The sequence below is a fragment of the Oncorhynchus kisutch genome, linkage group LG18, assembly GCF_002021735.2.
Source record: "Oncorhynchus kisutch isolate 150728-3 linkage group LG18, Okis_V2, whole genome shotgun sequence".
NCBI lineage: Eukaryota > Metazoa > Chordata > Actinopteri > Salmoniformes > Salmonidae > Oncorhynchus > Oncorhynchus kisutch.
The window spans coordinates 39,691,089-39,713,754 of NC_034191.2; the positions used below are offsets into that span (position 1 = coordinate 39,691,089).

Below are 22,666 nucleotides of genomic sequence, written 5' to 3' on the forward strand. Positions count from 1 at the left end.
GGAAAATATATCACTAGCCACTTTAAACAATGGTACTTAATATAATGTTTACATACGCTACATTACTCATCTCATATGTATATACTGTACTCGATACCATCTATGCCGTTCTTTACCATCACTCATTCATATATCTTTATGTACATATTCTTTATCCCTTTACACTTGTGTGTATAAGGTAGTAGTTTTGGAATTGTTAGGTTAGATTACTCGTTGGTTATTACTGCATTGTCGGAACTAGAAGCACAAGCATTTCGCTACACTCGCATTAACATCTGCTAACCACAAATAAATTTGATTTAAAAATTAAATCTATCCCTTTCATGGTTTAAAAATGGTAATTGTGACAATTGGAAGAAATACAAATGGGTTGCAATCATCTTTTTTTTAATCAATGAATGTAATGTTTGCATATATTGTATATTGATGATGATTCAGAGCATTTGGAAAGTATTCAGGAGCCTTGACTTTTCCCCCCCAAAATGTGTTACAGCCTTATTCTAAAATGTATTAAAACATTTCTTCCCCATCAATCTACACACAATAACAACAAAGTGAAACAGGTTTAGACATATTTGCAAACGTATTAAAAATAACAAATACCTTATTTACATAAGCATTTAGACCCCTGATACTCAAAATTGAGCTCAGGTGCATCCTGTTTCCATTGATCGTCCACTGGTGATAAATTCAATTGATTGGACAGGATTTGGAAAGGCAGACACAGTGTATGTCAGAGCAAAAACAAAGCCATGAGGTTGAAGGAATTGTCCATAGAGCTCCGAGACAGGATGGTGTCGAGGCACAGTTCTGGGGAAGGGTGCCAATATATTTCTACAGCATTGAAGGTCCCCAAGAACATCGTGGCCTCCATCATTCTTGAATGGAAGAAGTTTGGAACCACCAAGACTCTTCATAGAGTTGGCCGCCTGGCCAAACTGAGCAATCAGGGGAGAAGGGCCTTGGTCAGAGGTGACCAAGAACCCAATGGTCACTCTGACAGAGCTCTAGAGTTCCTCTGTAGAGATGGGAGTACCTTCCAGAAGGACAACCATCTTTGCAATACTCTACCAAATCAGGCCAGACGGAAACCACTCCTCAGTAAAAAGCATGACAGCCCGTTGGAGTTTGCCAAAAGGCACCTAAAGGACTCAGACCATAAACAAGATTCTCTGGTCTGATGAAACCAAGTTTTAACTCTTTGGCCTGAATGCCAAGCATCACGTCTGGAGGAAACCTGGCACTATCCCTTACGATGAAGCATGGTGGTGGAAGCATTATGCTGTGGGGATGTTATTCAGCAGCAGGGACTGGGAGACTAATCAGGATCGAGGGAAAGATGAACGGAGCAAAGTACAGAGAGATCCTTGATGAAGAGTGCTCAGGATCTCGGACTGGGGCGAAGGTTCAACTTACAACGACCATAAGCACACAGCCAAGACAACGCAGCAGTGGCGTCGGGACAAGTCTCCGAATGTCCTTGAGTCACCAAGCCAAAGCTCGGACTTGAACGCGATCGAACATCTCTGGGAGACCTGAAAATAACTGTGTAGCAACACTCCTCATTCAACCTGACAGAAATGGAGGATCTGCAGAGAAGAATGGGAGAAACTCCCCAATTAGACTGGAGGCTGTAATCTCTGCCAAAGGTGCTTCAACAAAGCACATAGTAAAAGGTCTGAATTTTTATGTAAATGTAACTTTAAAAACCTGTTTTTGCTTTGTCATTATGGGGTAGTGTGTAGTCTGATGAGGGAAATAAACAATTTAATCCATTTTAGAATGAGGCTGTAACATACCAAAAATGTGGAAAAAGTCAAGGGGTCTGAATACTTTCCAAATGCACTGTACACACATTGTAGAGGGGAGAACACACCCTCTTCCGCTGGCATGCCCTGTGCAGTCAGTCTCAGTGGTGGACCTGGGGAGCAGATGGAGAGGAACACTCCATCTCACTGAGGTATTCTGGATCCCCCTGAGGTGCTGACTAGCCTGGCAGAGCAGTGGGAGGCGCCCGCAGTGTGTGTGTGTGTGTGTGTGTGTGTGTGTGTGTGTGTGTGTGTGTGTGTGTGTGTCTCGAGAGGTATGGGAAAGAACCAGCACACTCTCCTTACTCCCAATAAATAAATCAGCATCTACCTGCTTTCTGTGATGGGGCCCAATCCCCAAGAGAATGTGTGTGGATTCGAGGTCGACCGATTAATCTGAATGGCCGATTAATTAGGGCCGATTTCAAGTTTATAACAATCGGAGATCTGTATTTTTGGGCGCCGATAAATTTTTTGAATAGATATCTTTTTATACTTTTATTAAACTAGGCAAGTCAGTTAAGAACAAATTCTTATTTTCAATGACGCCCTAGGAACGGTGGGTTAACTGCCTCGTTCAGGGGCAGAACGACAGATTTTCACCTTGTCAGCTCGGGGGATCCAATCTTGCAACCTTATAGTTACTTAGTCCAATGCAATAATGACCTGCCTCTCTCTCGTTGCACTCCACAAGGAGACTGCCTGTTACGAGAATGCAGTAAGCCAAGGTAAGTTTAGCTAGCATTAACTTATAAAAAACAATCAATCATAAATCACTAGTTAACTACACATGCTTGATGATATTACTAGATATTATCTAGAGTGTCCTGCGTTGCATATAATCTGACTGAGCATACAAGTATCTGACTGAGCGGTGGTAAGCAGAAGCAGGCACAAACATTCAAACAGCACTTTCTTTGCGTTTTACCAGCAGCTCTTCGTTGTGTGTCAAGCATTGCGCCGTTTATGACTTCAAGCCTATCAACTCCCGAGATGAGGCTGGTGTAACCGAAGTGAAATGGCTAGCTAGTTAGCGCGCGCTAATAGCGTTTCAAACGTCACTTGCTCGGAGCCTTCTAGTAGTTGTTCCCCTCGCTCTGCATGGGTAACGCTGCTTCGATGGTGGCTGTTGTCGTTGTGTTGCTGGTTCGTGCCCAGGGAGGAGCGAGGAGAGGGACGGACGCTATACTGTTACACTGGCAATAAAGTGCCTATAAGAACATCCAATAGTCAAAGGTTAATGAAATACAAATGGTATAGAAGGAAATAGTCCTATAATAACTACAACCTAAAACTTTTTACCTGGGAATATTGAAGACTCATGTTAAAAGGAACCACCAGCTTTCATATGTTCTCATGTTCTGAGCAAGGAACGTTAGCACATATTGCACTTTTACTTTCTTCTCCAACACTTTGTTTTTGCATCATTTAAACCAAATGGAACATGTTTCATTATTTATTTGAGGCCAAATTGATTTTATTGATGTATTATATATTAAGTTAAAATAACAATGACAATGTATGTCAGAGCAGAAACTAGACCATGAATTCCAAGGAACTGTCTGGATTTCAGAGAAAGAATTGTGATGAGGCATATACAGTGGGGCAATAAAGTATTTAGTCAGCCACCAATTGTGCAAGTTCTCCCACTTAAAAAGATGAGGCCTGTAATTTAACTATGACAGACAAAATGAAAAGGAAAAAAAAACCACACTGTAGGATTTTTTATGAATTTATTTGCAAATTATGGTGGAAAATAAGTATTTGGTCAATAACAAAAGTTTCAATACTTTGTTATATACCCTTTGTTGGCAATGACAGAGGTCTTCACAAGTTTTTCACACTGTTGCTGGTATTTTGGCCCATTCCTCCATGCAGATCTCCTCTAGAGCAGTGATGTTTTGGGGCTGTTGCTGGGCAACATGGACTTTCAACTCCCTCCAAAGATTTTCTATGGGGTTGAGACTGGCTAGGCCACTCCAGGACCTTGAAATGCTTCTTACGAAGCCACTCCTTCGTTGCCCGGGTGGTGTGTTTGGGATCATTGTCATGCTGAAAGGCCCAGCCACATTTCATCTTCAATGCCCTTGCTGATGGAAGGAGGTTTTCACTCAAAATCTCACGATATATGGCCCCATTCATTCTTTCCTTTACAAGGATCAGTCGTCCTGGTTCCTTTGCAGAAAAACAGCCCCAAAGCATGATGTTTCCACCCCCATGCTTCACAGTAGGTATGGTGTTCTTTGGATGCAACTCAGCATTCTTTGTCCTCCAAACACAAGGAGTTGAGTTTTTACCAAAAAGTTATATTTTGGTTTCATCTGACATTCTCCCAATCTTCTTCTGGATCATCCAAATGCTCTCTAGCAAACTTCAGACGGGCCTGGACATGTACTGGCTTAAGCAGGGGGACACATCTGGCACTGCAGGATTTGAGTCCCTGGCTGCGTAGTGTGTTACTGATGGTAGGCTTTGTTACTTTGGTCCCAGCTCTCTGCAGGTCATTCACTAGGTCCCCCCGTGTGGTTCTGGGATTTTTGCTCACCGTTCCTGTGATCATTTTGACCCCACGGGTGAAATCTTGCGTGGAGCCCCAGATCGAGGGAGATTATCAGTGATCTTGTATGTCTTCCATTTCCTAATAATTGCTCCCACAGTTGATTTCTTCAAACCAAGCTGCTTACCTATTGCAGATTCAGTCTTCCCAGCCTGGTGCAGATCTACAATTTTGTTTCTGGTGTCCTTTGACAGCTCTTTGGTCTTGGCCATAGTGGAGTTTGGAGTGTGACTGAGGTTGTGGACAGGTGTCTTTTATACTGATAACAAGTTCAAACAGGTGCCATTAATACAGGTAACGAGTGGAGGAAAGAGGAGCCTCTTAAAGTTACAGGTCTGTGAGAGCCAGAAATCTTGCTTGTTAGTAGGTGACCAAATACTTATTTTCCACCATAATTTGCAAATAAATTCATTTAAAAAAAAAATCCTACAATGTGATTTTCTGGATTTTTTTCTCATTTTGTCTGTCATAGTTGAAGTGTACCTATGATGAAAATTACAGGCCCGTATCATCTTTTTAAGTGGGAGAACTTGCAATTGGTGGCTGAATAAATACTTTTTTGCCCCACTGTATTTGGTGGAGGGTAAAAAAAAAGATAATTCTAGAGTGTTGAAAGTTTCCAAGAGCGCAGTGTTCTCCATCATTGGGAAATAAATAAAATCGTACTACCCAGACTCTGTCTAGAGCTGGCCGTCTGACCAAATTGAGCAACTGGGCAAGAAGGACCTTGGTCAGGGAGGTGACCAAGAACCTAATGACCACTCTGACAGAAATACAGAGTTCCTTGGCCAAGATGAGAGAACCTGCCAGGACAAGTCTCTACAGCACTTCACCATCTGGGAGAGTGACCAGACGGAAGTCACTCCTGAGAAAAAGGCACGACAACACACCTGGAGTTTGCAAAAAGGAACGTGACAGAAAGACAGATCACAAGCCAAAAGAGTGTGGTTTGAGAACACAAAAAATGTCCTGAATGCAAAGCGCCATGTCTGGAGAAAACCCAGACACAGCTCATCTTCCTTACCGTGAAGCATGGTTGTGGCATCATCATGCTATGGGGATGCTTTTCAGCGGCAGGTACGGGGCGACTGGTAAGGATAGAGGGAACAATAAATGGCGACAAATACAGGTAAATCCTTGATGAGGACCAGCTTCGGATTGCAAACGACCATAGACTGGGGCAAAGATTTGTTCCAACAGGACAATGACCCCCAAGCATACAGCCAAATTAACACTGGAATGGCTTCAGAACAAGAATGTGATTGTTTAGGCCAGGTCATCTGATGCATCACTTCATCTTTCTCCTTGGTAAAATAGCCCTTACACAGCCTGGAGGAGTGTTGGGTCATTGTCCTGTTGAAAAACAAATGAGTCCCACTAAGCCCAAACCAGATGGGATGGTGTATCGCTGCAGAATGCTGTTGAAGCCATGCTGGTTAAGTGTGCATTGAAATCAAATAAATCACAGAGTGTGGGGGCGCTTTGCTGCTGACACTATAACATCACCTCCTCCATGCTTTACGGTGGGAAATGCACATGCGCAGATCATCCGTTCACCCACACCACATCTGACAAAGACACAGCGGTTGGAACCAAAAATCGCACATTTGGACCAGACCAAAGGACAATTTTCCACCGGTCTAGTGTCCTTGGCTTGTGTTTCTTGGCCCAGGTAGGTCTGTTCTTATTGGTGTCCTTTAATAGTGGTTTCTTTGCAGCAATTAGACCATGAAGGCCTGACTCACACAGTCTCCTCTGAACAGTTTATGTTGAGATGTCTGTTACTTGAACTCTGTGAAGCATTTATTTGGGCTGCAATTTCTGAGGCTGGTAACTAATGAACTTATACTCTGCAGCAGAGGTAACTGGGTCTTCCATTCCTGTGGTCTTCATGAGAGCCAGTTTCATCATAGCGCTTGGTTTTTGCGACTGCACTTGAAGAAACTTTCAAAGTTCTTGAAATGCCCTATATTGACTGATCTTCATGTCTATTTGGTATTTTACCAAATAGGGCTATATTCTGTATACCCCCCTACCTTGCATTATCAGTTGTGTTGTGACGTTTGAATCTAATAAAAACACCTCTTAAGGATTAGCCCCCCCCCCCCACAATTTGCGCCTAAAATGACATACCCATATCTAACGGCCTATAGCTCAGGCCCTGAAGCAAGGATATGCATATTAGTGGTACCATTTGAAAGGAAACACTTTGAAGTTCATGGAAATGTGAAAGGAATTAAGTAGAATATAACACACTAGATCTGGTAAAAGATACAACCGTTCTTTTGTATTTTTGTTGTACCATCTTTGAAATGCAATAGAGGCCATAATGTATTTTTCCAGGCCAGGTGCAATTTAGATTTTGGCCACTAGATGGGATCAGTGTATGTGCAACGTTTTAGACTGACCCAGTTAACCTGTGCATGTATGTTTTTTGTTGTTGTCAAGACTGCCCAAATGTGCCGAATTTGTTTATTAATAACTTTTCATGTTCAAAATTGTGCACTCACCTCAAGCAATAGCATGGTATTCTTTCACTGTAATAACTACTCTAAATTGGACAGTGCAGTTAGATTAACAAGAATGGAAGCTTTCTGCCAATAGACATATCTATGTCCTGGGAAATGTTCTTGTTACTTACAACCTCATGCTAATCGCATTAGCCTACGTTAGCTCAACCGTCCCATGGAAAGGACAATGATCCCGAAGAAGGAAAGAAATCCCACAAAATGAACTGTAAAAAAAAAAGTACACCTGTTAATTGAAATGCATTCCAGGTGACTACCTCATAACTGGTTGAGAGAATGCCAAGCTGTCATCAAGGAAAAGGGTGGCTATTTGAAGAATCTCAAAGATAAAATACACTGCTCAAAAAAATAAAGGGAACACTTAGGAAGCAACACTGATTGACAATAAATTTCACATGCTGTTATGCAAATGGAATAGACAACAGGTGGAAATAGGCAATTAGAAAGACACCCCCAATAAAGGAGTGGTTCTGCAGGTGGTGACCACAGACCACTTCTCAGTTCCTATGATTCCTGGCTGATGTTTTGGTCACTTGAATGCTGGCGGTGCTTTCACTATAGTGGTAGCATGAGATGGAGTCTACAACCCACACAAGTGTCTCAGGTAGTGCAGCTCATCCAGGATGGAACATCAATGCGAGCTATGGCAAGAAGGTTTGCTGTGTCTGTCAGCGTAGTGTCCAGAGCATGGAGGCGCTACCAGGAGACAGGCCAGTACATCAGGAGACGTGGAGGAGGCCATAAGAGGGCAACAACCCAGCAGCAGGACCGCTACCTCCGCCTTTGTGCAACAGACTCCACGAGGGTGGTACGAGGGCCCGACGTCCACAGGTGGGGGTTGTCCTTACAGCCCAACACTGTGCAGTACGTTTGGAATTTGCCAGAGAACACCAAGATTGGCAAATTCACCACGGGCACGTGGTGTGCTCTTCACAGATAAGCACGTGATAGACGTGACAGTCTGGAGACACCGTGGAGAACTTTCTGCTGCCTGCAACATCCTCCAGCATGACCGGTTTGGCGGTTGGTCAGTCATGGTGTGGGGTGGCATTTCTTTGGGGGGGGGGGGGCCGCACAGCCCTCCATGTGCTCGCCAGAGGTAGCCTGACTGCCATTAGGTACCGAGATGAGATCCTCAGACCCCTTGTGAGAGCATATGCTGGTAAGGTTGGCCCTGGGTTCCTCCTAATGCAAGACAATGCTAGACCTCATGTGGCTGGAGTGTGTCAGCAGTTCCTGCAAGAGGAAGGCATTGATGCTATGGACTGGCCCGCCCGTTCCCCAGACCTGAATCCAATTGAGCACATCTGGGACATCATTTCTCGCTCCATCCACTAATGCCACGTTGCACCAATGCTTTAGTCCAGGTCTGGGAGGAGATCCCTCAGGAGACCATCCGCCACCTCATCAGGAGCATGCCCAGGCGTTGTAGGGAGGTCATACAGGCCCGTGGAGGCCACACACACACTACTGAGCCTCATTTTGACTTGTTTTAAGGACATTACATCAAAGTTGGATCAGCCTGTAGTGTGGTTTTCCACATTAATTTTGTGTGACTCCAAATCCAGACCTCCATGGGTTGATAAATTTGATTTCCATTGATAATTTGTGTGATTTTGTTGTCAGCACATTCAACTATGTAAAGAAAAAGGTATTTAATAAAAATATTTCATTCATTCAGATCTAGGATGTGTTATTTTAGTGTTCCCTTTATTTTTTTGAGCAGTGTATATTGGTTACTACATGATTATATATGTGTTTTTATAGTTTTGATATCTTCACTATTATTCTACAATGTAGAAAATAGTAAAATAAAATTAAAACCCTTGAATGAGTAGATGTTCTAAAACTTTTGACCGGTAATATACATTTCTGTATTCCATTTTTCAATAAATTAGCACAAAAAAAACCCTCTAAAAACATGTTTGTTTTCACTTTGTCATTATGGGGAATAGTGTGTTTAAATGAGTGCTATTTTTTTAACATTTTGAATTCAGCCTGTAAAACAACATTTGGAGTAAGTCAAGGGGTATGAATACTTTCTAAAGGCATTGTAGGGCTCCGGTTTCACAGCCAGCCATGCTCTGTGATCCCATAACAAAGCAACAGGCTGTAAGCCAGAGTAGGCATGTGTCCAACCCCCACACACCCTCACAGGGTGACACACTCCTACACACTCCTATGTTTGGTGTGCAGATAAACACACTGTGCACTAGTATGACAACTTAAATCTGACTCTCCCGTGGAGAATGGAACGACAATTTGAACTGAAAATAAAAGAAATACATTTTTTTTAAACGGATCTCCGAAACGCAAATTTGGCAGGGCAGGCGAGCTCTCAACAGTCTTGTTCAACTCCATCCAGTCGGTCCACCTGTGACAGAAGGTCGTGCCCTCCACTAACTGCCCTCGGTCTTCAAGGGTTCCCTCAAAGTTGAACTTGTCATCAACATCAATGGCTGATTCTACCGCAGCCTGGTTCTATCACAGTTAATTAGACAGACCGGCCGATAATGTGAGTCGTCAGATAAGCCCGCTGATTTTATTGGCACCTCGCATCTGTGGCTCCACATTGTTTGAAAACTTTTTTGGGGGAGAAAAAAAAACACCATCGAAATTCACCATTGGACAGACGCCTGGGGCCTCAGGGGACTCGGCTCTCTATTCAGACCTCCTTTTCTCTCGCTCCCTCACTCTCTTTCTGCCTCCCTGTTGCTCTTCAGAGGGCCAGATGGGAGGCGAAGGAGGGGAAAGGAAGGGGGAGGAGAGAGGGGGTGAAGAGAGACAGAGATGGGCAGAAGGTCACCAAAGGAAGGGAATGAGGACAGGAGGCACGTGAATTCAGGTGAGTACACAGGAGAAGAAGATCCTCTACGTAACGTTAGAAGTGATTAACATGGAAAGAACTGACCCCGATGAATGACCCATGTCCATGCATCATCACATAGAAAAGGAACACCTTTAAACCTACCCACTACTTCAGTCATACACATCACAACAGCTAGGCCACCTAGGATAACCACTTTCACTACCAAGCCAATCTAGTTTCCCCATGCATTACATTAAGTACTCCACTGAAACATGGTGATGTAGGCTAGCCAGGTTATGGTCTGATACAGCCAGTAATATACAACCATTTAATAGATGCTGGATAGGAGTAAAGCAACAGTTGCCATCTTAGAAAGCATTGCGTTAGAAGTTCCCTCAGATGACAAATTAGGTTAACTTAGGTTAGCAAAGTCGTTAACGCTGCTGTACTTCAGCCATGCATGGAGACAGACTCTGGCTGTTGGAGAGAGGCAGGCATAAGGTTAATGAGGCCCAGAAAGGTGGGGGTGGCCCTATTGTCAGGGGGCGAGGACGAGAGAAAGAAAGAGGGATGGATTCGGAGCATAGGAGAATCAATGCTGGAGCAGAAGGCGGCTATGCAGCGGAGACACGGGGGGTATGGCGCCATTGTGCCGACTGGGTCACAGTGGAGAGGGGAGCACCGGGGGATCTGGGCTGGGGGCTTGGCCCAAGAGGAGCAGGGTTGAAAAGGAGCACACTAACGTCTCAGAGTCTTAAACTCAACTCACGTCTTAAACAAAGAAACAGAGACAGTGAAAGAGTGAGAGAAAGTGAAAGCGCATATACTGATCTAGCCAAACTAAAGCAAATCCAACAATAAACAGGGCATTTGTCTGAAAAATTATGGATTTTATACACTAACATGACATTTGTTTAAATTCAGAAATATGGAAAACATTCAATTCACAGAATGCTGTGTTATTGGAGGCTTATGCAGTGTACATTAAACTGTGTACTCACACACAGTTGGCCATGGTGGAATGTCAGCCTGATGATTTGTTTACCTTGACGTGATGTCCCTCCACGTAACGCGTGGCGTCCCTGAAGAGGCGGTACATGACAAAGCCCTGGGGGTCGATGCTGTCAATCAGAGGGTATGCCGTCTGGTGAGAGAAAACCCGCATCACAACCTCACACAGCATTGACATGCTAGATGCTTCTGCATATGCATGATGGCCATCGGTTACATGGCTAGAGTTGGGCTGAGGACTGGGACAGACTTTTGTTTTGTATGGGGTCGAGCTTCCTGGTTACTGCTCATAAAAGCCCACTTAAAATCTCTTCGCATTAGAAAATCTGAACTAACAGCTTCTCATTGAACCACATGGTTTAGTCAGCACTAATGCAGTGGGCAGGTGGAGAAGACATGTGCCAATGTGAAGCACAGGAAACCTTGATGGGTTAATGATCCATACTCCGGAGGGCAACCTGCAGCTAGCGGAGGTACAGACCAGGCTTCAATTTGACTTGGCACGGTCACTGCTGCAGGTCAACACAACACTGAGGCTGACCTTCACCCAGAGAAAACAAAACACAGTCCCACGTCTAAACAAGGGGCCAATTAGACCCTGAGCGGAGCATGGCTCATTTGCATATACATGTCGGCATGAATAAAAAAGGGGCCTTTGGAGGCCAAAAGGAAACCCATTCTGAGCTTGCCTGTCGGCCATGACGTAGGTTATTAGGACAAACAATAGGGGCGAGGCATATTGGGGCCAAAACAAAACAAAAAGTAAACAACAACACTAGGGATGTTGTTTGAGATCAAGTCTGGAGTGGCATAACACATTCAAACGTCATGGATTTGTTTTGAAGTGACCATTAGAACAAAGGTCTACAGGGGAATCGTGGAGGTGACAGGTGCAGTCCCAACAAACATTCTAAGCTACACCCAGCGGTAAGAGTGGCCCTGAATGGCTGTGGTGGAGAGAGGCTGTGGCAGGTGTCTGGTAGGTAAGTGAGGCAGGCAGGTCTAAGCCTTAACCAATCCAAAATGCTTCTTCACTGAAATGTGACATATGGTAGCAGTTAATGATTTGTCCGTTGCGACACCTATAGAATTGCAGTGTTGATTGGCACGAGACAAGTTCAGAAAAGGTACAAAAGGGTGAGTGGGGGATTTAAGGGAAATTCTGGCTCAAAGAAGACTATTCGTCAACATAGGACTTGCAAAGTTTTACTTGAAACAATGACGGTACAATAACACTGTGACAAGATGTTGTAAAAGTCCTCATTGGCCCGGGCCAGAACAGCGCTCAACCCCTCGTGTTGCAGAGATGTCACTCACCATGCCTGTTTCTGCAGTGAAGATGACTATCTCGTAGAGAGGGGCTAGCTGCTGGAACAGGTAGTCGATGCCTGGCCTCTTCTTGAAGCGCCAGCCTGTAGCCAGCTGTGGGGAGAACAAACCAGTCCACTTCACATGTATTCTGGCTAGAATTCTCACTGAAAGCTATCCACAAATATAGTCAGTGAATAACCCATTTAAAAATCAGTTTATCATGTTATAGAGCATCTCTTGACAGCCACTATCCAAACTACATAAATGCACAAATAACCAGTGATCGATTGATTCATTAGTTTGTCATCACGTTATAAAGTGGTATATTCACTGGCATACATTTTTGCTTTTTCCACAGCCTAAACGGAGCAGCTTATGGCAGATGAAGCGTTTGGATGACCTCTTGGACCACTTGTAGTCTTTTCTTCAGAAATCAAAGCCTGAGCAGGGCCGCCAGGTGGCTGTCTGCTGAGGGCTGGTGTTGGGTTACGTCCACACCTCACCTGTCTATGCACGCGCCACTCGTAGGGGGGAGTCATAGGGGGAGGGAGCATGTTACCACTCAGGTAAGGACAAGTAGGTAGGATCTCAGGTAGGAGGGGCAGGTGGTGTTAGAGTAGGGGTTGGGACAGGCTTCGAGGGGGCCAGGTGGAAGCCACAGGTAATGGGAGGGTCTTTACAGATAGTGGAGGTAAACAGGTGGTGGGCCCCCAGCGACCCACAGGCCAGATGGCCACCCACAGAGGGACGGGGGAGGCTGAGGTAAAATCCTAAGTAAACACATTTTAAAAAACTATTCTACTTATGAATGATTAATGTACTATCAAACCCAAGGAATGAGACGATACAGCTTTTCTCTTGTTGTGTTCTTGGCTACACTGAGAGAAGGCATCCAGGCCACCCAGCAGGTTACTGGTACCAGAAGGCCAGGGTGAGGTGCTGGGTGAGAGGGAGGTGGTACGTACCGACCACTCGGGGTGCAGCAGAACGTCTGTGAGCTCCAGGACCAGGGTGTAGGGAGGCTGGTAGTAGGGCTCCCTCAGGGGGTCAGGAAGCAGCTTGGGGCTCGTGGGCTCAATGATCATCTGGGGACGCACAGATATGACGTCGTCACACAACTACACAAAAACACGATGCTGCAGTAGGGAGGAACAAGTGGCACATCAGAACTATGTGGGTCAACTGACAACAGCCAAACTCCAATAAAAATAAGTATGCAATTTGTATTTTGTGGTGAACGAGGCCTATCCCTTTAATACTTGAGGTCCTTCATAAGGGTGATTTCCTAAGAGTTGAAGACTAGTCTAATGTCAACATGGTCACAAGCAAGTTGCAGTAAAACACACGGAGGCCATCACTCCCGGCTCGCAGGAGTAAAACTGGAGGGGATTGCATTTGGCTGCTTATGTGGGAATGCAGGAGCGTGAAAAGATGGTGGTCCGCTTCCTTATTTCATTTGTTTGCTCTTAGCTAGCCTCATCACTGCAAACTCAAAAAAAAAAGAATCCTGTAAGAACCAGCTGCAAGAGGGAGATGGAACGCGTAGAAGAGAGAACTGACATGTTCAAGAGACCAGAGGCCAGGGAGGAGAGGGTGTGTGTTGTCAATATGCAGGGTGGAAAAGGGGTGTGCGCTCGTGTGTATACACACGAAGGAGACAGGGGGCTGTTCACACTCCATTGAAGAGATCAAAGCGCTAAGAGGGAGATGGATTTTGGTGTGTGGGTGGAGGGGGGGGGGGGGGGGGGGGGGTCTAACTGAACGGCAGCTGCAGGCCCATGCAGAGAGGCCTTCCTGCTCAAAGCAGTCTGGCTGCACCTGCCTCTGTTTCAGTAAAGACAGACAAGCAGCCTAACATGGCTCCCAGTGTAAATATCCCAATCCAGTGGTTAACCCAGGGGTTTAGTGGACAAGGACCTTCTATTCTACCACCCTGAACCAGCCACAGGAGGAAAATGCTGACTAGATCAACCACATATCAAATACTACCAACTGTAGAGTGGAGCCATCCATTGATCAGGTTACATTGAACAGTGGGAGTGGCAAAGGCCGTTTTAACTGTCTCGTGTTCGTTTCTTATCACCCACCTGTCTGTAGTCCTGGAAATACTTCAACGTCCTTCTCAACTGCTGGATAACCGGTGCGTCTGTAAGAGAGATCAGCTATAAACAGTGTGGAGCGAGTATCGTTTCTCAACACGCCATACTCAAGCCTAAGGGGAGTTGTGGTGCACGTATGTATAGGATATAGGAGTTACTAAGCATCTCAAGCCAACTCCGGTGCTGGTAGAATGTACATGGCTGTAGTCCTAATGAATTACTTTTTATTTTATAGGGGGCAATCAGCAGTTTCTACATACATGGAACCAAAATATAAAGTGTTGGTCCCATCTTTCATGCACTGAAATACAAAATAAATCTAAGAAAATGTTCCATACACACAAAAATCTTATTTCTCTGAAATTTGATGCACAAATTAGATTACATCCCTGGTAATGAGCATGTCTCCTTCGCCAAGATAATCCACCCACCTGACAGATGTGGCATATCAAGAAGTAGACTAGACAGCATGATCATTACACAAGTGCACCTTGAGCTGGGGACAATAAAAGGCCACTAAAATGTGCATGTCACAAAACACAATGACACAGATGTCTCAAGTTGAGGGAGCGTGCAGTTGGCATGCTGATTGCAGGAATGTCCACCAGAGATATTGCTAGAGAATTGAAAGTTCATTTCTCTGTCATAAGCCACCTCTGTCATTTTAGAGAATTTGGCAGTACATCTAACCGGCCTCACAACTGGAGACCACGTGTGGGCGAGTGGTTTGCGGATGTCAATGTTGTGAACAGAGTGCCCCATGATGGCAAGTGGGGTTATGGTATTGGCAGGCATAAGCTATGGACAACGAACACAATAGCATTTGATTAATGGCAATTTGAATGCATAAAAATACAATGACGAGACCCTGAGGGCCATTTCTTTTAAGTATCTGTGACCAACAGATTTTTATTTATTTATTTACCTTTATTTAACTAGGCAAGTCAGTTAAGAACAAATTCTTATTTACAATGACGGCCTACACTGGCCAAACCCGGACAACGCTGAACCACCCTATAGGACTTCCAATCACGGCCGGTTGTGATACATCCTAGATTCGAACCAGGGTGTCTGTAGTGACGCATCTAGCACAGAGATGCAGAGCCTTAGACCGCTGCACCACGCGGGAGCCCAGGGGGTGTTACCCTGTCATGTGAAATCCATAGATTAGGGCATAATGAATTTATTTAAAATTGACTGATTTCCTCATATGAACTGAAACCCAGTAAAAGTCTGAAATTGTGGCGTTCATATTTGTGCAGTATACATTTTTAGACATGAATTATATATACCCATTGATTCTTTGGAATATAACATACATCAGGAGCTAAGTTCAGTCATTTCCCATCAGAATCTAAAATAAGCTTGTTTTACTCCAATGTTTGTAAACAAAATCTAAAACGACATAGTTTTAACCATGTTTTGAGGCTATCATTTTAATATCATGGATGATTAGTCCTCACATCCATAGTTGAATTTGAGAGTAGTTAAATTTCTCCAGCTTTTTAAACGAACCAGGGAGACCGCTTTATTGTTTATACAGCTGATTGCCGCTTTAAGAGAGGCATCTCTGTAGGGAACCGCAGCATTGGTCCCAACAGATAACATCTCAGCAATTTGATGGCAGATGCTCCTAGGCTAGTTCTCCACTCAGATAAAGCATGCAGCCAGGGGCCTCTGGGATGTGAAGTCCTTTGGGACAGAGACGGAGTGAGAGAGATGGAGTGGCTCTCTATGGGCCTATAGCGTCCGGCCAGTGTGTATAACCAGGCAGGCCCCTTTGGGTCCCCCAGCCCAGTAATAGCAGGCCTGGGAGTGGGTAAGCTGGTGAAACACCCCCTACCCCTCCGGCCTGCCTGCGTATGTGTGTTTTATAAGGCCTGGGCGGAACATACTCTTCCAGAGAGCGTGGGACTGTGACCGGCCCTGTTGACAAACCTCTCCCTTGGGAAAGCAGAGCCAAGCCAGGCTGGGGGTGGGTGGTGATCGTTACAACCCCCTGGAGAGGGACGGGGGTTGCCGAGGCGTGTGTATGTGTATGCATGCGAGTATGTGTGCGCAAAATGTGTAATACGTTCGTGTCTGTGCGCATGCCCCTGTGTTTGTGCCTCTGTGAGAGTCACTGAGGATAGGATGGATCAAGGCACGCTTTTATGGTACTAAAGGGGATGGGTAGTGGTGGGATGAGATCGAAAGGAGGATGACAGGTAAAGGATGGTGATGGGATTAATGTGTCAGCCAGGCCACAGTGGGTCCTCCAGTGATGTGAGAGGTGGGGAAGCTACCACTAAGGGGCAAAGGATCTAGCCATATAGTCAGGGACATAGGCATTCCATTTTCTCCATTGGTAACTGTTGGCTTATTCAGTCTTATCAAAAGCACAACTCCCATTATGGTAAAAACATTTGGGACTGACATCGACTCTGAAAGGAAAACCATTACAAACTAAAGAAAAACAAAGGCCCCCAGAAAAGAAGGCTTTGACAAGCAGCCTCGTCCTAAACTTGTTTGCCAGTGTAATAGAGGCAGGCCATTGCGGCCAGTGGAAAGGCTACGTTGCTCTCGGAAGGGATGTCCATTTAAACAGGCGAGAAGTAGGGAGGGAACGAGGGAGGAAAGGCAAGAAAGATCGATGGTGGTGCCTCCGGACACAACAAAGGCCTCCTTTAATCCACAACTGGGGTGGCATATGCTCCGTTAGTTTGCTTAAGGCCATTATTACTCAATTGCCTTTATTCTCCCTGTTCTCTTTTTTTTGGGGGGGGGGGGGAGCTCTTGCTTTTCTTTTGGCCTGCGCTGTCAATCGCTTCTTTCTTGGGCCGTGACAAACGGTCGTCCGGCCTCGCTCTTTGCGGTGGGGCTAGAGGGGGGTTCTATTGGAGTGTCTGTTTAGGGACATAGGCTATTGGTTGGGCCGGTAGGTGTAAGAGGCATGCTGGATTGGTTAGCTTGTTTGTTTGGAGTACTGGTGGTCTCTATCCTCCTAGGGGCTATAAGTCTGTCAGAGCGAGCAAACATGGAACGGCCCCTCATCAAGTCAAAGCCAAATACGGGCTCTGAGGATCCTAGCTGCAGGATACTAACTGGGACACATGGGAGGATGAATGATGTGATAAAATGGACCGAAAGAGATGAGGTCTTCCAAGTCTTGATACGCCTCCCAAAATTACAAGTCAGTTATTTAAGCCTAATAATAGTGCTTGAAGATAAAAATGTATTTTCTCTCCCCCTAAACACTAAACATCTGGTGTGTGTACTGATTGATTCCATACTGCATCAAGACCGTTTCATAGACCCACAGTACACACTAGGAGAAAGCAACAACTTCCAACCTCAGCGAGTATTTTGAAAGCAGTCCTGCACTTGTCACACCCCAGTTTGACCTCAACAGTGCGGTCTTTGGAGAGGTCATCACTGCCACAGCGTCCAACGCTCCTCCTCAGCATAACGCCCCTGGCTCTGAAAACCATCACTTGGCATGGCGACACGGATCTGGACGAGCACGCCTGACCTCATCGCCTCGGGTCCCTGAGGACCCATCCAGCGGAGGCGTCCAGGCTGCCCCCCCCCACCCCCCAATCCCCTCCACTAGCCTTCTGCTACTTGGGGTGGAGGGGCGCGTGGGCAGGGGGCTGGAATGCTCCCTCTACGCTCCCCCGTGGGCCCCTTAGACCATCAATGGCCTTCATTAGGGATATTGAACGCTGTGGGTGCATCAGGGCTGGCCAATAACAGCAGCAGCCGAAGCAGCACCCTGGACACTGACGGAAATAAAAGGGACACAGCAGCAGTGCCAGATAAAGGACTTTGGGGAGCGTGACAGCGTGAAAAATTAATGAAGCAATTATTGGTATAACAGGGTGATTGTTAAGCGTTTATAAAATCAACACTACTGGAAATGGACACAGCTGTCCCTGGCATTAGCATAGCTTTGAAGCGGGGAGGGGAGGCACCTCGCGACTCAGTCCTCTGTCATTTCAACAGCATAGCCAGTTCTAGAACGCGACACATTCCCGCTCAGCTCCACACTGGCCAAACGTGCACTCAGAGGGGAGAGAGAAGATGCCAATCAAAACACCAATGAAACACACAGCTAGGACAACAAATCTATTGGGGAAACCAATGTGTTTAAATACTATTAAATTAAAAATGGAGAGAAACAAGCAAAATGTCAACTTTCCTGTTTGTCGGTCTTATGAGGCCCTTTTCACCAGGTTGTCAGCCTGGCAGTTTATAGGGATGACTGATGGCTGAGAGGCATATGGGGTGGGGGGGTGGTTGGTTACCAGCTGGGTGGGTACAGGGTGGTAGTCACACACAGATTTTTTTTGGGGGGGGGGTTTGGCATTGTTGGGTGTAGGACGCCTGCAAGGTGGCATTTCTCAGTGGGTTGATTGATCATACGCCCCCCAGAATTGGGGGGGGGGGAGAGACTCATCTGGACCACTGTCAGTGAATGGGTGAAAATGGGTGGTCAAGTTGTAAACGTGGTATGGATGGGTATTAGAATGCTAGAGGTCTGCCTGAGGGTGCAAACAAACAGCACTCAACATCACACTTTGTTGTTTTTTTGTTGTTGAATTTTACCCCTTTTCCTCCCCAATTTCGTGGTATCCAATTGTTTTAGTAGCTACTATCTTGTCTCATCGCTACAACTACCGTACGGGCTTGGGAGAGACAAAGGTTGAAAGTCATGTGTCCTCCGATACACCAACGTGTCGGAGGAAACACTGTGCACCTGGCAACCTTGGTTAGTGCGCACTGCGCACCGGCCCGCCACAGGAGTCGCTGGTGTGCGATGAGTCAAGGATATCCCTACCGGCCAAGCCCTCCCTAACCTGGACGACGCTGGGCCAATTGTGCATCGCCCCACGGACCTCCACGGTCGGTTGCGACAGAGCAGAGTCTCTGGTGGCACAGCTGGCGCAGCAGTACAGCGCCCTTAACCACTGCGCCACCCGGGAGGCCAACATCACACCTTTTTAATGACAAATCTAAGATCAAACTAAATGAGGCCAAGACTTCACAAGTTAACCACCAACAGCTGTCTGAACCTTGTTTTTCCATGTTTACGTAGCCTTTCCATCAGCTATAAAAGACTACATCAGTTATGTGAATCGAGATCCATTTACAGCCCATGACCAGATTTATGGGAAGGCAGAGGTGTGCCAAAAGCCTTGGAGAACAAGGGGACATTAATAAAACGCTCATCTCTAAGCGAACTCAACTCCGAGAAAAGAAAACCTCCCCAAAATACCACAGGTAGTGTCAAACAGAAAAAGGAAAACAACTCACCGTTATCAAACTCATCTGGAATCTGTAAAAGACAGAAGGAAGGTGAGAAATAGTCCAGGTCACACACACTTGTGAATGCAAGGTCAATGTCAGATGGCACTGTTGACAGAACTTATCATGAATTACACTATGGCCTAACGCATAAGGTAAATAACATGACATTTTGTGGTTGTGTTTACGGTCAAACGTCAGTGTCAGCCAATTCAGCTGTTGGTGTTTAGGTCCAAACAGCCACGACACCTCGCAAATACTACAGAATATTCCTTTATTGAAGTCGATAGCCTTCCAGGCTAGTTAGCATTTCATCTCTCTATGCATCTACACCAGGGGTAGGCAACTAGATTCAGACACAGGTCGATTTCTCAGGGCAAATGGTCGAGGGTGCCTGAAAATTACAATCATTTGTACACTGCAAATTGACCACAACTAAGCCAAAATAGAGAGTATTTGAAAATAATAACTTCATACCTTGAAACACAATCACATTTTGTTTGTGGGGATACTTGGGAACAGATTACCTCAATTAAAAGCAAGTTTTTAAAAATCATTCGCAGACCGGTTTCGGCCCAGTGGTCACCTGTTGTCAACCCCTGATGTAAACTGAACATCAATACTGTACCCATGTTTGACATACTCTCTTATAAACAGTTCTTAAGCAGGGACTAAGGTACCAAAATAAAAAATAAATAAAAAGACCACCGTTTTCTCCTTGAGAGCACAGACACCAAGACCGTCCAAACCACTCACGTTCTACTTTTCATACAGATACTGGGCTGTCCAGGCATCGTGCACTGTGTAGTAGTGTCCAGTATATATATTTTTTATTTAACTAGGCAAGTCAGGTAACAACAAATTCTTATTTACAATGACAGCCTAACCCGGATGACGCCGGGCCAATTGTGCGCCGCCCGATCACGGCCGGTTGTGATACAGCCTGGAATCGAACCAGGGTCTGTAGTGACACCACTAGCACTGAGATTCAGTGCCTTAGACCGCTGCCCGTCTCGGGAGCCCCTGTTGCTCGTCTCTGTGCATTACGTGCCGTCATGCTTAAGTGTTAGACCTGGCCCCTCCCTCGCGGTGAAACTTTACGCAGCGGACCCACACCAGCCCACCAATTAATCTCCCAGCTGATGAATATTCAGCTGCATCTGCCAGCAGGTCCCTGGCCTGGCCCACCTGGGGGTCTGCCTGCCAAAGACAGAGAGACAGAGGGAGAGAGAGAGCCAGCCGGGGGCCGAGTGGGACACCACATGCTGCACGCTGGGGCCACTACATGGGAACCGATGGGGTAGGCTGGAGCTGTTTCATCCTCCTCAACACCCCTCCCTCCCTATCAAGGCTGTCCTGAGGGGGTTGCAGTGGTTGAAGAAACACTGCTCAACTCCGCCCCCTGCTGCCTGTGCAAGGTTATGAGTTTTCTTTATATAACGTAGATCATTTGACCAGTGATACAGTTCACTGTGTTGGTCATTACTGCGTTGGGGAAGGCCGACACCTCTAGCACTGAGATTCAGTGCTAGAGGTGTCACTACAGACCCTGGTTCGATTCCAGGCTGTATAACAACCGGCTGTGATCGGGCTGCGCACAACTGGCTCAGCGTCATCCGGGTTAGGGTTTGGCCGGGGGAGGACCCCATGTTCCTTAATGTTGATGTGGTTGTTACTGACAAGAAGCACATGGCTGTGCTCTTTAAATCACCACTTTATTAAGTCAGGATTCCTATTTGTCTCAGCCATGCCTCCGTGCCCGTCCAACATTTCCTCATCTCCCACCCCTTCTAATGCGACTATCCCAGATGCTTCTCTTTTTTCCCCTGCCCCGCTACAAAGTTTCTCCCTGCAGGCAGTCACTGAGTCCGAGGTGCTAAAGGAGCTCCTTAAAACTTATTGGTGACAGGGGGGCAGTACTAAGTATCAAATAAGGTGCCCAGAGTAAACTGCCTGCTACTCTGTCCCAGATGCAAATATATGCATATTATTAGTAGTATTGGATAGAAAACACACTGAAGTTTCTAAAACTGTTTGAATGATGTGAGTATAACAGAACTCATATGGCAGGCGAAAACCTGAGACAAATCCAACCAAGAAGTGGGAAATCTGAGGTTTGTAGTTTAACTCTTTGCCATTCCAATATACAGTGTAAATGGGGCTTCCACTAGATGTCAACAGGTTTTAGAACTTTGTTTGAGGCTTCTACTATGAAGTGGAGGCGAATGAGCGGGGATTGAGCCAGGTGTCTGGCAGAGTGCCACATGCTCGTGAGGAGAGGTCATGAGAGTTAGCTCTCGTTCCATTGCTTTTCTACAGACAATGGAATTCTCCAGTTGGAACATTATTGAAGATTTATGATAAAAACATCATAAAGATTCTATACTTAGTTTGACAAGTTTCTAAGACCTGTAATATAACTAACTTTTCGTCTGACGTTCGGCTGGACCTGAACGCGCGTTTGGATTTGTTTACTAAATGCCCTAAGAAAAGAAGCCATTTGGACATAGATAAAGTTCATTTAACAAATCAAACATTTGTGGAACTGGGATTCCTGGGAGTGCATTCTGATGAAGATCAAAGGTAAGTGAATATTTATAATGCTATTTCTGACTAATGTTGACTACACAATATGGCGGATATCTTTTTGGCTGCTTTGTTGTCTGAATGCTGTACTCAGATTATTGCATGGTTTGCTTTTTCCGCAACGTTTAAAAAAAATCTGACACAGCGGTTGCATTAAGGAGAAATATCTCTCTAATTCCATGTATAACAATTGTATTTTCATCAACATTTATGAGTATTTCTGTAAATTGATGTGGCACTCTGCACAATCACCTCATGTTTTAGAACTCCTGAACGTAACGCGCCAATGTAAAATTAGATTTTTTTTAATACAAATATGCACTTCCGCAAACAAAACATACATGCATTGTGTAACATGAGGTCCTATGAGTGTCATCTGATGAAGATCATCCAAGGTTAGTGATTAATTTGACCTCTGTGCTTCGACTCCTCTCTTTGGCTGGGAAAAATGGCTGTGTTTTTCTGTGACTTGATGGTGACCTAACATAATCGTTTGTGGTGCTTTCGCTGCAAAGCCTTTTTGAAATCAGACACTGTGGCTGGATTAATGAGATTTTATCTTTAAAATTGTGTAAAATACTTGTATGCTTGAGGATTTTTTGTTTGTTTGTTGTTTTGAATTTGGCGCCCTGCACTTTCACTGGCTGTTGGCGAGGTGGGACGCTACCGTC

The 22,666-nt window shown here is 45.4% G+C and overlaps 1 protein-coding gene across 1 annotated transcript in view; it reads right to left on the minus strand.

Annotated features, from left to right (window-relative positions):
* The window catches only part of LOC109908925 (mitochondrial import inner membrane translocase subunit TIM50), a 31,829-nt gene that overhangs the window by 1,995 nt on the left and 7,168 nt on the right, over positions 1 to 22,666 (minus strand). The window contains exons 4-8 of the mRNA XM_020507725.2: positions 19,419 to 19,440; positions 14,112 to 14,170; positions 12,990 to 13,109; positions 12,031 to 12,135; positions 10,748 to 10,846 (exon numbers count right to left, since the gene is read on the minus strand). Of these exons, the coding sequence (XP_020363314.2) occupies positions 10,748 to 10,846; positions 12,031 to 12,135; positions 12,990 to 13,109; positions 14,112 to 14,170; positions 19,419 to 19,440 (405 nt within the window). The remainder of the gene's footprint in view (positions 1 to 10,747; positions 10,847 to 12,030; positions 12,136 to 12,989; positions 13,110 to 14,111; positions 14,171 to 19,418; positions 19,441 to 22,666) is intronic.